Source organism: Coregonus clupeaformis, chromosome 19, assembly GCF_020615455.1.
Source record: "Coregonus clupeaformis isolate EN_2021a chromosome 19, ASM2061545v1, whole genome shotgun sequence".
Lineage (NCBI taxonomy): Eukaryota > Metazoa > Chordata > Actinopteri > Salmoniformes > Salmonidae > Coregonus > Coregonus clupeaformis.
In genome coordinates, this window is record NC_059210.1 from 58848024 (window position 1) to 58864326 (window position 16303).

General features: G+C 42.3%; 1 protein-coding gene and 1 pseudogene across 1 annotated transcript; one reads left to right on the plus strand and one right to left on the minus strand.

Moving 5' to 3' along the window:
- LOC121557530 overlaps positions 1–6534 on the minus strand; it is a 70339-nt pseudogene extending 63805 nt beyond the window's left edge.
- A 464-nt stretch (positions 6535–6998) lies between these two features.
- LOC121557525 (U6 snRNA-associated Sm-like protein LSm7) lies at positions 6999–16028 on the plus strand. The gene is made up of 5 exons (XM_041871125.2): positions 6999–7046; positions 14586–14700; positions 14961–15032; positions 15313–15503; positions 15797–16028. Exons 1-4 carry the CDS (start codon positions 7041–7043, stop codon positions 15453–15455), a joined length of 336 nt encoding a protein of 111 aa, XP_041727059.1. The 5' UTR covers positions 6999–7040; the 3' UTR covers positions 15456–15503; positions 15797–16028.
- Positions 16029–16303: the final 275 nt, after the last annotated feature.

Here is a 16303-nt window from a genome sequence, read left to right on the forward strand (position 1 = left end):
TGCAAAATGTTGATTTTGTGGTCAATTAACCATTTCATTGTGGATTTTGAAGTGTGCTTGGGGTTATTGATCCACAAGTTTCAGCCTCCCTGGCAGAGGCAGTCAGTTTTTTGCTAAAATGTCCTGGTACTTGGTAGAGTTCCTGATGCCGTTGACCTTAACAAGGGCCCCAGGACCAGTGGAAGCAAAACAGCCCCATTACATCAAAAGATTCACCACCATATTTTACAGTAGGTATGAGGTTCTTTCCTGCATCCTTATTTTGATGCCAAACCCACCACTGGTGTGCATGGCCAAAGAGATCTATGTTCAGGTCATCTGACCATAGCACCAGTTCCAATCCAAGTGTCAATTCCATTTAGCAAACTCCAGGCATTTACATTTGTTGGTTGCTCTCAATAAAGGCTATTTTTCTGGCAACCCTTCCAAAAAGCCTATTGGCATGGAGGTGGCATCTAATTGTAGATTTGATTTTGAGACTTAGTGACACGACGATACGACCAAGTTCTGTAATTCTCCAACTTTGGCCCTTGAATTTTCGTTGACTCCAAACCATCTTCACTTTGCGTAGGGACACTTGCACGTCCAATCCAAGGCAAGTTTACCACTGTTCCAGTGGTTTTAAACTTCTTAATTGTTGCCCTAATAGTGGTAAGTGGTATATTTGTTTGTTTCTTATTAGCAATTTTTGTTGTACCCATTGCCTGATTTATGAAAGTGAACAACCATTTGTCTCTTCTTTGCCTTTTCTCACGGGGATGGATGACATACAGTGGGGAAAAAAGTATTTAGTCAGCCACCAATTGTGCAGTTCTCCCACTTAAAAAGATGAGAGAGGCCTGCAATTTTCATCATAGGTACACGTCAACTATGACAGACAAATTGAGAATTTTTTCCCCAGAAAATCACATTGTAGGATTTTTTATGAATTAATTTGCTAATTATGGTGGAAAATAAGTATTTGGTCACCTACAAACAAGCAAGATTTCTGGTTCTCACAGACCTGTAACTTCTTATTTAAGAGGCTCCTATGTTAGACTTACAGAAAACATTTGACCTGTGTCATTGCCAACAAAGGGTATATAACAAAGTATTGAGAAACTTTTGTTATTGACCAAATACTTATTTTCCACCATAATTTGCAAATAAATTCATAAAGATTCCTACAATGTGATTTTCTGGATTTTTTTCTCTCATTTTGTCTGTCATAGTTGACGTGTACCTATGATGAAAATTACAGGCCTCTCTCATCTTTTTAAGTGGGAGAACTTGCACAATTGGTGGCTGACTAAATACTTTTTTCCCCCCACTGTGCGTCGTAAACTCAGCAAAAAAAGAAAACAGTCAGTATCTGGTGTGGCCACCAGCTGCATTAAGTACTGCAGTGCATCTCCTCCTCATGGACTGCACCAGATTTGCCAGTTCTTGCTGTGAGATGTTACCCCACTCTTCCACCAAGGCACCTGCAAGTTCCCGGACATTTCTGGGGGGGTATGGCCCTAGCCCTCACCATCCGATCCAACAGGTCCCAGACGTGCTGGGATTGAGATCCGGGCTCTTCGCTGGCAATGGCAGAACACTGACATTCCTGTATTGCAGGAAATCACGCACACAATGAGCAGTATGGCTGGTGGCATTGTCATGCTGGAGGGTCATGTCAGGATGAGCCTGCAGGAAGGGGTACCACGTGAGGGAGGAGGATGTCTTCCTGTAACGCACAGCGTTGAGATTGCCTGCAATGACAACAAGCTCAGTCCGATGATGCTGTGACACACCGCCCCAGACCATGACGGACCCTGCACCCTCCAAATCAATCCCGCTCCAGAGTACAGGCCTCGGTGTAACGCTCATTCCTTCGACGATAAACGCCAATCCGACCATCACCCCTGGTGAGAGACAAACCACGACTGCGTCAGTGAAAAGCACTTTTTGCTAGTCCTGTCTGGTCCAGCGACGTGGGTTTGTGTCCCCAGGCAACGTTGTTGCCGGTGATGTCTGGTGAGGACCTGCCATACAACAGGCCTACAAGCCCTCAGTCCAGCCTCTCTCAGCCTGTGCGGACAGTCTCGAGCACTGATGGAGGGATTGTGCGTTCCTGGTGTAACTCGGATAGTTGTTGTTGCCATCCTGTACCTGTCCCACAGGTGTGATGTTCGGATGTACCGATCCTGTGCAGGTGTTGTTACACGTGGTCTGCCACTGCGAGGACGATCAGCTGTCCGTCCTGTCTCCCTGTAGTGCTGTCTTAGGCGTCTCACAGAATGGACATTGCAATTTATTGCCCTGGCCACATCTGCAGTCCTCATGCCTCCTTGCAGCATGCCTAAGGCACGTTCACGCAGATGAGCAGGGACCCTGGGCATCTTTCTTTTGGTGTTTTTCAGAGTCAGTAGAAAGGCCTCTTTAGTGTCCTAAGTTTTCATAACTGTGACCTTAATTGCCTACTGTCTGTAAGCTGTTAGTGTCTTAACGACCATTCCACAGGTGCATGGGAAACAGTGTTTAAACCGTTTACAATGAAGATCTGTGAAGTTATTTGGATTTCTACGAATTATCTTTAAAAGACTAGGTCCAGAAAAAAGGGACGTTTCTTTTTTTGCTGAGTTTACATGCGTGTTACCATTTGCCTGTCTTCTTTGCCTTTTCTCATGGTGATGGATGACATACGTTGTACATGCGTTACCTCATTTTTATACCCCCAGTGAAACGGGAAGGCATGGAAGGCCACAATACAGTACAAACAGAGATTACATTTTTATAAAGTAGAATACTATAGCAGATTTAATTTTGTTTGATTTAATTTATAAGAATCTTTAGCGGTGCCAATAAAATCTCTTTCTCTGAGCAATTGTATTACTATAATAAAATATTATTTTAAAAAAATTGTTGCATACAATATAGCTCAGTATTTATATTATTTATTTATACAGTCTTTTTTGCTCATCTTTATCAAGGGTGCCAATAATTTGTGGTGACTGTATATAACCTGAATACTAAGGTGTGTCCCAATGCTCTTATTCTGCTCCTCTCCTTCCAAGCCTATTAGAACTGCAGTAGTGAAGTTCAAAGGGAACAGGCCAGCTAGCTAAAGCACATAGACAAGTCTGGAACCACAAGGCTAATATGATAGGACTTGACTCCTACCAGCCTGTTTACTGAATGATATGGTTTGAATCTTACCTGCCTGTCTATGCTATGAGTTGTCTCTTACCAGCTTGTCTTTGCTGAATAATATGATTTCACTCTTACCAGCCTGTCTTTGCTGAACAATATGAGTTGACTCTTACCAGCTTGTCTTTGCTAAATAATGAGTTGACTCTTACCAGCTTGTCTTTGCTAAATAATGAGTTGACTCTTACCAGCCCGTCTTTGCTAAATAATGAGTTGACTCTTACCAGCTTGTCTTTGCTAAATAATGAGTTGACTCTTACCAGCTTGTCTTTGCTAAATAATGAGTTGACTCTTACCAGCTTGTCTTTGCTAAATAATGAGTTGACTCTTACCAGCTTGTCTTTGCTAAATTATGAGTTGACTCTTACCAGCTTGTCTTTGCTAAATAATGAGTTGACTCTTACCAGCTTGTCTTTGCTGAATGATATGACCAGTAATGTAGTGGTAAACGCTGATTGCCATTCGCTGTATGTAAAGTAGAGCTCCCTATACTTTCAATGCCTTTTTTTGCAAAAGGTGGGTAAACGCTTGTGCAGAATAAATGGTTTTACCCTCCACTACACCCTTGGATATGACTCTTACCAGCCTCTTTGAGGAATGATATGGTTTGACTCTTACCAGCCTGTCTTTGCTGATGATGAGCAGGCCTTTAGCTCCGTTAAGCTGGGCCAGGCGGACCTTCTCATAGAAGTGCAGTTCCCCTCATTACCATGGGGATACGATTGGGGAAGCCCCCACGGGGGACGTCCGATGAGGGAACACAGGCTGACAGTGTCAGGTCATAGATCTGGAGATGGGACTGGAGACAAAGGATAGGTTAATAATGGGTGCCGCTCGCAATATTTCATCATGCACACACATCAGTATTCTGATGAACTTCTCAGGGCAGCTGTATTTTGAGATTATCCACCAGAGAGCACACACACAAATGTTTGTCCAACATTGCTCAAGAAGTGACAATGACTTAGTAGTCTTAAGTTAGGTTAGGTTACTCCACCACTTACTGCTTTGTTGAGGTCCAGAGGTAGACGAGCCCACTGGGAGTTGAAGAAGATGCAGTAATCTTTTCCTTTGCTCTGGCCTTTGTTTCTGAAATGGGCCATGCCATATTCCCCCACAACCTGGCATGAGAGAATGAAAATATATAACAGATAGTGCCTTAAAGAGGGTGAGAGAAACAAACATAGATGTGACAGTGGTCAGAACAACTTGTTTCATAGACTGGCCTAGGATAAAGTAATAATTCTACCGAGTGGCGCAGTGGTCTAAGGCACTGCATCGCAGTGCTAGCTGTGCCACTAGAGATCCTGGTTTGAATCCAGGCTCTGTCGTAGCCGGCCGCGACCGGGAGACCCATGGGGCGGCACACAATTTGCCCAGCGTCGTCCAGGTTAGGGGGAGGGATTGGCCGGTGGGATGTAGCTCAGTTGGTAGAGCATGGCGTTTGCAACGCCAGGGTTGTGGGTTTGTTTCCCACGGGGGGCCAGTATGAAAAATAAAAAAATATTGTATGCACTCTAACTGTAAGTCGCTCTGGATAAGAGCGTCTGCTAAAATGACTAAAATGTACCCCCTTACCCCACCCCAAAGAAGAAGAAAAAAAAAAAAGTATATATATAGTAAAGTGGTTGTCCCACTGGCTATCATAAGGTGAATGCACCAATTTGTATGTCGCTCTGGATAAGAGCCGTCTGCTAAATGACGAAAAATGAAATGAATGAAGCTCAGTCTGAACCAGTGGAGGCTGCTGAGGGAGGATGGCTCATTCCAGACATTATTATGAGCCGTCCTCCCTCAGCAACCCCCACTGATCTGAACATTAACACCCATCTCGGTAGTCGGTTTTGGAAGCAAAAGGACCGTATCCTTCATAGCTCAGTTGGTAGAGCATGGCGTTTGCAATGCCAGGGTTGTGGGTTCGTTTCCCATGGGGAACCAGTATGGGGAAAAAAAAAATGTATGCACTCACTAACTGTAAGTCGCTCTGGATAAGAGCGTCTGCTAAATGACTAAAATGTAAATGTAATATAAGCAAGACATTTTTTTTAAACTACAGGTTAAATTGATACACACTTTTATAGGGTTAGTGTTCCACACAGCCATATCTCCATGTTACAGCGCTTTACGGAAGACAGACAGAAGACAGAGGGACCACCTGTGCTAATTAGCTATCTAGCATGTTCCTGAACACCTGGGTAACAGAAGAAGCGGTTTTAACACTGTACAATAAGTGTATATTTTGCATTTGGCAAATTATTTTGATGTGATATTAAAGTAAAGGGCTTTATGTTTCTAGAACCGGTATCGCAATTGAGAATCGATTGACGTTTAGATGGAGTATTTGGCTGTTTTGGCTGCAGAGCCAGTCTACCTCTGAAAATAACAAGGTCATTGGACCTCAAAGTGGCAATCGGCATTAGAAACAATAACAAAGGTGATCCCCGCCCCTGTTTGGTAAAATGCTGATGGCTAGGGCTGGAGAAATGTAACCACCCTCAAATTCATAGACAGACCTTGTACATCAGGTAAAATAACAACCCAATGTTTATTTCCCAGGACAAATTAGCTAGCAACAGCAAGTTGTTAGCTAAATTGCCATACATGTTTAATGCTTTTCGACCTGTCCCCAAGTTAATATAGTTGGTTCAGAGTTCGTTTTGATATTTCAACCTGCGTGTCCTTGATCGCGTCTGGTGTGGGGTGAAAAAATCTACATGCACGCTGACAATATTTGGTAGGCGCAAAGCGATGCGGTACAGAGCTAGATTTGGCCTTTGCAAGCATCTGGAGGCTCCGCAATTGCGTCAAACCCTCCGTATGGCGCCTCCGGTTCGCATTTCCAGATCAAGCATAAACTGGCTTTAAGACTGGCCACACTAACGTTAACTGTGGGTGCAATACTGCATATTTCCACAACCAGTTTACGTTAGCTAGCTAGCTTTACTCTTACGCACAAGTTTAGCTAGACAATTTCCCAAACTGATAATACCCGCAAAAACGATATGAGAGGCGTCTAAACAATTAGGAAATTAATCTTTAACCACCGCGATACTTAAAAAAGGATCAAAGTCATGTTACATAAGGATTTACAGACTATGTCTTGCAGATAGGCCCTAGCTAGGAATATTCTTAGCTCCCTACTGACTGTACTCAATCGTTGGTGATCTCCGCAAACTAACAGTTATGTATGTGAGCACGCAAGCTAATTACCTCAACAACAAAGTACAAGTACTGACTGTTTAGATAAGCCACATTATCTTGGGTGAATAGACATGAGACCAATCTCACCTGTTTTATGAGAAAAACTGCCCAAACCAGTCTTCCGAAGCCTTCATGTTGCCAAGCTTGTTGTTGTCTCCCCATTAACCGCACTGCTCGGGTCCGGTTGTCACACAATTATGGCTAAACCCCGCCTATTTCTAAAAAGTATCTTCTTAAAATCTGATTTTAACCTTATGCCTAACCTTAAATTAAGACAAAAAGCTCATTTTAGTTTTCGCGAACTTTTACGATACCCACTGCTCAGCACACACAGTGCTGCCACCAGCTGTTTTGCCAGCTCCCTGCCCATATTATCCAATGCGTTTGTCATTGGTTAATTTGGATCCAGCGCGAGGTACTATACATTTTGATTGGATTACATGGATGTCAATTAAATTATTGCGATAAAATCCAGAGGTTTTCTGTCAGCATACTAGCTAAAGTTGTGATTTACAATATATTGAGGCCTTAAAAAGGGTCTAAATATAGGCAAAATGTTATTGAATGTATATAGAACCAACTTGAAACAGCTGAGAGAAATAGATTATTTTAGCTTTTTCCCGGGTCAGAGGTTGGAGTTCGAAAGGCGTGGCTGGAACAGGTTAAAAATGGCGGTGAGTCAATCGTATCTTCCATAAACTTTTTTTAAAACGTCTTTAGCTATTTATTGTCTATTTTATGTTATTTACTTAGCATTTGAAAATACGTGTTCTTTCAATCTAGCTACAGTATTCTGGTAACAAGCAAGTGCAAGAAAGAGCAGAGTAGAGATATTTGATAGCGTGCTGTTTAGACTGCATCGTGTTGTCAATGAAACCCACAAAGAAAAGAAAACAATCCACTCACTTGAATATATCACTTGAAACCCTGTTGGGACGTTGCAGAAGACGACAATATATTCAGCAAAACGTGCAACATAAGAAAATGCCGTATAGACATCATTTAAAAAAAACATAAGCATCAAATGGGCGGCAGGTAGCTTAGTGGTAAAGAGCCTTGTGCCAGTAACCTGGTTCTAATCCACGAGCCGACTAGGTGAAAAATCTGTCGATGTGCCCTTGAGAAAGGCACTTAACCCTAATTGCTTCTGTAAATCGCTCTGGATAACAGCGTCTGCTAAATATTAAAAATAATAAATGAACTCAAGCTGTCTGAGAATGATGGGCATCTACTACAAAACAGGGCAGTTCAGACAGGCGAGGCGGCAGGAGGTTGTGGACGATTTGGTGAAGGCTTTTATACTGAACAAAAATGTAAAGTTTTGGTCCCATGTTTCATGAGCTGAAAAAAAATCCCAGAAATGTTTAATACGCACAAAAGCTTCTTTCTGAAATGTTGTGCACAAATTTGTTTACATCCCTGTTAGGCAGTGCTTGACTTGGGATGGAAGAAGTGCAGGAGCTATCTTTTTCCAAATCGGTCCATTAGACTATGTTAACTGAAATTCACAAATTACATTATGCTAGAGACCTCTGATTATTCACTGTTAATGGTTTATAAAAAATGTCCATGACTTCATAACCTAATTTTCATGACTTATTATTATAGCCTACATGAAAAAGTAAGCATTATTGGCACTGGAAAGCTGCTGTGTCTGATCCAGAGCATATGAGCGGAGTGGAGCGGGAGCGAGCGTGGAGCGTGAGCGGACGGATTTTGACAGAGCGCAGAGCGGCATTTTTAAAAGGACGGAGCGTCGCCCTATGTCCCGCTCCAATTTCGCTCGTTCACACCACGAGTCTGAAGCATGCTCAAGCCTGACCCAGAATCCATCTGTTTAATTTAATTTGTGTCGTCCATGAATTTGTATTTTATAGAGCGAGAGAGCAGCAGCAGCAACAAGAGAAAAGGGGTTGAGGAATTCAAAAGTTTATTCACTGCACGTAAAGGCCCAACCATAACAAGGGAGAGAAAAAGAGAGCTGGATGTAGCATTTTTTGAAATGATTACGCGAAGGGGTGCAACACTTCGCCAGCGTAGCTCAACCGGGCTACACCCCCCAAGAAACTATGATAAATTAGTACTTTACTTTGTCAAATTTACATCTGAGATGCCCCATTCATGCTTCAGCTGGCGATCAAAAACGCTGTTAACAAGCACGACAACATTAATAGGCTGTTAGTGAAAGTCGGGCACCTGGTGAAAAGTGTACACAAGAGCACAGAGGAAACCGACCAATTAGGTGTCCGCCCCACATATGCCTGCGCCATTCGATGGAGCAGCCAGCTGCGGATGATTCAGTTGTTCATCCGGTTGTTCCAAAAAGACCCGTTATGGTAAAACTCAAGTCTAATGTTGCTAACATCACCCTGAATCAAGTACGGCAGCTTACGCACCTTGTCAGTGTGCTGACACCACTAGCAGACCTCACAGACAAAATGCAGAAGGAGCTGGGGAACCTGGGGATGATCCTCCCTGCTGTCACATAAATCAAATCCCTGCTCACCGATTACACTCACGCTGCACTTCCAATGGGCATCGCTGCTTTTGCAGAAACATAGGCAAACAACGTGTCAATTCGCTATGGAATATACTATACTGATTAACATCTCATTTTAGCGTCAGTGTTAGATCCCCGTTTCAAGACAGAATGGATAATCCGAGATGAGTCTGTATGCAACAAATTCGGGAGATAAAGTAAGGCTGTGGTTTAAGCTAAAAGTGAAATACATGCAGATTTTGTTCCTTTTTTGGAGTGAGCGGGGGCGATTTGAGTGAGCGCGATGCAAACTGCGTTGAGCGCTGAGCGATAATGAGCGGACTGGCCTGATGTGGCTTTGAGCGGGGGGAGCGGAGGGGTGAACAGCTCCGTGAGCGAGGAGCTGAGATTTTCACCGCTCCACTCCGCTCATATGCTCTGGTCTGATCCCATGTAAACCTACCACCTCCTGCTGTGGTTGTGCCCTTGATCAAGGCATTTAGCCCCCACATAAACTCAGCAAAAAAAGAAACCTCCTCACTGTCAACTGTGTTTATTTTCAGCAAACTTAACATGTGGAAATATTTGTATGAACATAACAAGATTCAACAACTGAGACATAAACTGAACAAGTTCCACAGACATGTGACTAACAGAAATTGAATAATGTGTCCCTGAACAAAGGGGGGTCAAAATCAAAAGTAACAGTCAGTATCTGGTGTGGCCACCAGCTGCATTAAGTACTGCAGTGCATCTCCTCCTCATGGACTGCACCAGATTTGCCAGTTCTTGCTGTGAGATGTTACCCCACTCTTCCACCAAGGCACCTGCAAGTTCCCAGACATTTCTGGGGGGGAATGGCCCAAGCCCTCACCCTCCGATCCAACAGGTCCCAGACGTGCTCAATGGGATTGAGATCCTGGCTCTTCGCTGGTCATGGCAGAACACTGACATTCCTGTCTTGCAGGAAATCACGCACAGAACGAGCAGTATGGCTGGTGGCATTGTCATGCTGGAGGGTCATGTCAGGATGAGCCTGCAGGAAAGATACCACATGAGGGAGGAGGATCTCTTCCCTGTAACGCACAGCGTTGAGATTGCCTGCAATGACAACAAGCTCAGTCCGATGATGCTGTGACACACCGCCCCAGACCATGATGGACCCTCAACCTCCAAATCAATCCCGCTCCAGAGTACAGGCCTCGGTGTAACGCTCATTCCTTCGACGATAAACGCCAATCCGACCATCACCCCTGGTGAGACAAAACCGCGATTCGTCAGTGAAGAGCACTTTTTGCTAGTCCTGTCTGGTCCAGCGACGGTGGGTTTGTGCCCATAGGCAATGTTGTTGCCGGTGATGTCTAGTGAGGACCTGCCTTACAACAGGCCTACAAGCCCTCAGTCCAGCCTCTCTCAGCCTATTGCAGACAGTCTGAGCACTGATGGAGGGATTGTGCGTTCCTGGTGTAACTCAGGCAGTTGTTGTTGCCATCCTGTACCTGTCCCGCAGGTGTGATGTTCGGATGTACCGATCCTGTGCAGGTGTTGTTACACATGGTCTGCCACTGCGGGGACGATCAGCTGTCCGTCCTGTCTCCCTGTAGCGCTGTCTTAGGCGTCTCACAGTACGGACATAGCAATTTATTGCCCTGGCCACATCTGCAGTCCTCATGCCTCCTTGCAGCATGCCTAAGGCACGTTCATGCAGATGAGCAGGGACCCTGGGCATCTTTCTTTGGTGTTTTTCAGAGTCAGTAGAAAGGCCTCTTTAGTGTCCTAAGTTTTCATAACTGACCTTAATTGCCTACCGTCTGTAAACTGTTAGTGTCTTAACGACCGTTCCACAGGTGCATGTTCATAAATTGTTTATTGTTCATTGAACAAGCATGGGAAACAGTGTTTAAACCCTTTACAATGAAGATCTGTGAAGTTATTTGGATTTTTACGAATTATCTTTGAAAGACAGGGTCCTGAAAAAGGGATGTTTCTTTTTTTGCTGAGTTTAGAACTGCACTGTTAGTCACGTGGTCAACCCTCCATCTAGTGAGCTCCAGGGTGTGCAGGCTTTTTCAACATTACAACCAAATACTTTTGTCTTTATAAAATGATTCCCTCATTCAATAAATCAGGGATCAAATGGATACGGCTACTTCAAAGCAAGGTATCTCACTAGACATGTTTATATATAAGGCTAAAATATTAATGTTTTGGGGGAGATGCACAGCAAGTTATTTGTCAATTAGGCTATTATAATATTTTTTCATGTTGCAATTACATTGCTACTGTTTAATAGAGAAGAATCCCAGCTTTCCAACGGTGCAGATTTATTTAGGCTCTACAGTGCTGGTGGAAAGGCAACAATGACATGAATGCTTAGTTAGCTATAGTTACCTAGCCTGATAACTGCTACTAGTTATGTTTTGAATTGGTGATCTAGTTAGTCTCTGTCTTTATTTTATACCTACTGCTGAAATGTCTCGCTCTCTCTCCTCGGGCAACGGCCCACTCGCACTGGCACACACGCAGCAACACAGACCTGCACTGAAGGGTAATTCCGATAATGGCTGATATGTCATTTTTTAATTGATAGATCATATTTAAAAGTGTGCTTTCATGAATTACATAAACAACAATTATGAAACTAATTTCCATGACTTTTCATGCCCGTACAAACCCTAATTTGATCATTTGGAACAGCGCACCATGCCATTCAGGCTGGCACATTTTCAATCTGGGCGATCTGGAACAGCCTACTGTCACTCACAGATTCACAGACTAGCGGCAAATAAACTTGAACAAAGCAGAATCAAGAAATGAATGCCCGCTCTCCATTGCTATTCAATGAAGATCCCGCATTAATTTAGCTTTGATCAACCTTTTTTTGCCTTGGTGTCTGCATCTGGGGCCAGTGATAGGCTACTTTGTTTTTTATAGAGGAGCCGTATGCAATAAAGGCCACTCTAAAATGTGCAGTTTTGTCACACAACACAATGCCACAGATGTTTCAAGTTTTGAGGGAGTGTGCAATTGGTAAGAGCTGTTGCCAGATAATGTAATGTTCATTTATCTCCCCGGACTATTTGCATTGACCCCCCTTTTTTTATGCTGCTGCTACTCACTGTTTATTATCAATGAATAGTCATTTTACCCCTACCTCCTACATGTACATATTACCTCGACTAACCTGTACCCCCATACACCTTGTTATTGTCATTTTATTGTAACTTTTTAATTTGTTAAACTTTAGTTTATTTAGTAAATATTTTCTTAACTCTTATTTTTCTGCATTCAACTGCATTGTTGGTTAAGGGCTTGTAAGTAAGCATCTCACGGTAAGGTCTACACCAGTTGTATTTGAGCATGTGACAAATACAATTTGATTTGATAAGCTGCCTCCAACGTCGTTTTAGAGAATTTGGCAGTATGTCCAACCGGCCTCACAACCGCAGACCATGTGTAACCACGCCAGCCCAGGACCTCCACATCCGGCTTATTAACCTGCGGGATCTTCCGAGACTATTTACAGCTGATACTCGCTGTTTATTATCTATGCATAGTCACTTTACCCCTACCTACATGTACAAATTACCTCGACTAACCTATACCCCCGCACATTGACTCTGTATTTTTTTTACTTTAGTTTATTTAGTAAATATTTTCTTAACACTATTTCTTGAACTGCATTGTTGGTTTAGGGCTTGTAAGTAAGCATTTCACGGTGAGGTCTACACCTGTTGTATTCGGCGCATGTGACAAATACAATTTGATTGTGGGGCCCCCCACCTCGCCCCCTTCTTGACATTAATTTCCTGCAATACTACACATTTTGCCATGGGGCGTAGAGAAAATAAGCAGGTTTCCAGCTAACCTTTTTTATGCGAGTAAAGTACATGTTGGATAAAAAATGTCATGACAGGCCTAAAGGAAATAGCTAATTTGTCGGTAAACTTTCCAAATGTCAACAAAACAAAATACTCTAGACAAGGTGGGATCTTTTTTTGTCAGTAAAATTAATTATTCGCGAAATGCCGGTGGAAACGCTTTTATGTACAAATATTTATATAATAACCATCATATCGAAGTAAACTTGGATGAGCTTATGCACTCAAAAAGTATTTAGACCTACTGGAAACAGGTTATTTTGACTTGAAATTATTATTGCAGATTTACTTAATTTACTTGTGTTATTCAAACATCATTGAATTGAGAAATAATCATTAAAAATTATTGTCAGATTGACAAAATGTATTTAAGTATTCATGTATCTAACATAACTGGGTCAAATACCTCTAAAATTAATAAATTACTCCTTTCCAATAAATATCGAGGGTCTTATTCTGGTGACATGATGATAGATGCTTGGCTGCCAACTGTTGGCTAGAGTGCACGTGCCAATACCAGAATGTGCACGATCGCTTTTTAAAGCAATTTTTTTTGTGACAAAACCATCAGTAGAGTAGAAAAACGTTACGTTTTTATTCGGTACATGAGAATTTAACCACCAAAGTTATTTTTATGTGCCCTACGTCATCACACACAGCCTTTTATCTGCTACAAGTCAATTTGATGGAAAATGTGCATATTGTTTTTAATGCAGATTTTAGAATATTCACATAAAAATATGATGCCAATTGGATGGAGACTTAGCTAATGTTGTAGTTTTTAAGTTTTCTGCAATTCTACACATGTTGCCATGGGGTGGAGAGAAATTGTTGCAATTTTATAACACATTTTGTGCAATTCTACTCCTTTTGCCATGGGGCAGAGATTTTTTTTGCAGTTTTACAGCTAATTTCCTGCAATTCTACACATGTAATGACTTATGCCATGTTAATATGATATTTGATTGAGAATGACTAACAAAATTAATGGTGGCCCCCTGGAGGTCAGGGCCCCTGAGCATGTGCCCTGCATGCCTGTTGGTATTTGTTGATGATTACTACAAGTTTAGATAGCTGGCTAGACTAACTACCAATCAAAAAATTGTTAGCTGACATGGCTAATTAATTCAGTGACTGACATAACAAGAGAAACTAATCATGCACAACCACATTTTTTCATTGCTCCTGGTGTTTTTTGGTCGGGGCTTCCTAGCGGCCAGGGGCCCTAAGCGACCGCTTATGCCTGGAACCGGCCCTGCATAAACTTATCCAAAACCACCTAAGTTACCCTCCACTATCTGTTCTCTAGTTCTTACACATTTAAAATAGGTGTCTTTCAATCTAGTTACAGTATTCTGACCACTACTAGCGAGAGATGGAGTGGGTTGAGATCTTTGTTAGCGTGAGGTGCAAATTCGTGATTGATTCATAGCAGCGTGCTAAATAAATGTCATGCCATGTTTGTAGTTCAGTTCTCCCCACCTTTAGACTACATTTGAGATAAACCGCACAACCTAGTTGTTTTCTGTTAAAAATCCATCCAGTCCTCATCTCCTTCCCGTCATCTGCTCTGATTTGGAAAGGACTTGACAGGTGAAAACAATATGGTAGAAGCTCAACTTTGATTGGCTGGCTGTTCCCTGGTCAATGCTTTCAGATCAGTGCAATGAAGGAGAGGAGGCGAGGAGGACGAACCCCTTACCATGGCCTATACCAGGGAAGAATCTCTATTGCATTTCTTTGATTCCTCGGGTTGGATGAGAAGTTCGGAGGGCAGGGACCTCTGCCTGTGATTAGGCCATAGGGTTCAATCTCAGCCCAATCCTAAATTATACTAAATGTTTTCCTTTCAGGACAGAAACCAGGACAGAAACAAGGAAGGAGAGAAGAAGAAGAAGGAGAGTATCTTTGACCTGTCAAAGTACATTGATAAACAAATCCGTGTGAAGTTTCAGGGAGGACGAGAGGGTAGGCCTAAATCACAGTTTTTACCTTTTGATCAAGCTATTGAAAAGAAAGTGAAGATAACATTTTACTTAGTCCGCTTCATTACTATGTGAAACATGAAAAAAATAATACAGTGACATTCGGCTTTCAGAAGAGAACACTGACAAACTTTTGCCTGTCTGGAAATGCTGTTCCATGACAGGCCACAGTCCTCATCTTCTTCTGTAGTGTTCTTCTCCATGATTCCATTCAATATAATAATCCTAATTTATTTGTCTCAGCCAGTGGAGTTCTGAAGGGGTTTGACCCCCTGTTGAACCTGGTATTGGATAGCACCATCGAGTACTTGCGGGGTATGTAGCAGAAACTAAGACTTGATTGTATGATCTCATATCACTTCTACAGAATTGCAAAAATGCACTCCTGGGTTGGTGAGGAGACTGTTGCCCACAGACTTAAATGGAACACATATCTGTGATGTAGTCCCTCAGTATAAAAAATTGACAATGAAACCAAAAGGTCATACAATTTGCTAATTTTATAAAGAAGGTTGTGCTGGGTCATTCATGGTGAAGTTGCACATACTGTCAATGACCTCTGGCCTGTTATGTCACTTCCTTCTGTTGTTTCCAGATCCTGACGACCAGTTCAAGCTGACCGAGGACACGCGGCAGCTGGGCCTGGTGGTTTGTAGAGGGACGTCCGTGGTGCTCATCTGTCCTCAGGACGGCATGGAAGCCATCCCCAACCCCTTCATCCAGCAGCAGGACGGATAGTCGGCCAGCCTCGTTCTCTAGGATGACCTCACAGTAGTCCAATTCCAGGTGTGTATGTTAATTGTATTTCCTTGATTCCTTGCCTCCTTTTCAAAATGCATTGGAGGAGAAGATCAGAGGAGAGGAACCAAAGATCTACTCCAATGTGCTTTGAGAAGGAGGGAAGATGTGAGGATTCAATGAAATATTATTGCAGTTATTATGAAAAATATATATATACAAATAAAAAAAATGGATGCACTTACTAACTGTAAGTCGCTCTGGATAAGAACGTCTGCTAAATTACTAAAATGTAAATGTAAAATGTTAACTCCTATGCTCCCCTGTCCCATCTCCCCAAGGTGTACTTCATGTTTACTCTCACCATCAGCCCCACACATCTTTGAGTCCCTATAATCAGGAAAATAATTTTGTTGTAATTTAATTGGTGTTGCCAACCTGAATATTGATCTAGCAGGGAATGGTGTGATAGCATGTGTTTTGTTTATAAATGAAGAATGGTGATTTAAATGTTCTTTTTTTGTTGGGGGAAGTTTTTCTGACTGCAGAAAACATTTTTGCTGTGATGGTAAACACTGAAAATGGTTTTATTACTTTTTTACTACTGTTTTTCCCAGTCAGGCCAGGATTGAACGATATGGCATATTATGTTTTTGCATTCCAAATGTAATAAATGGACTATTTTCTTTATTGACGTGTCTTCTGTGTTTTGCATTGTCTTTGAGCCTCAATGGAACTGGAGTAAATAATTGTGATTAAAGACAGACCCATACATGTGCCAAGATGTCCAAGTTGTGGAAAACATAATGTAATGTGTTTTAAAAGTGATGAAAATGTGACATGTTGCA

What these genes read in the sequence shown, in the direction of transcription:
- LOC121557525 (XM_041871125.2), top strand. An exon ending in GTTTCAGGGAGGACGAGAGG is followed by an intron (nt 14,701 to 14,960) that starts GTAGGCCTAAAT and finishes TATTTGTCTCAG; the next exon opens with CCAGTGGAGTTCTGAAGGGG. An exon ending in CACCATCGAGTACTTGCGGG is followed by an intron (nt 15,033 to 15,312) that starts GTATGTAGCAGA and finishes TGTTGTTTCCAG; the next exon opens with ATCCTGACGACCAGTTCAAG.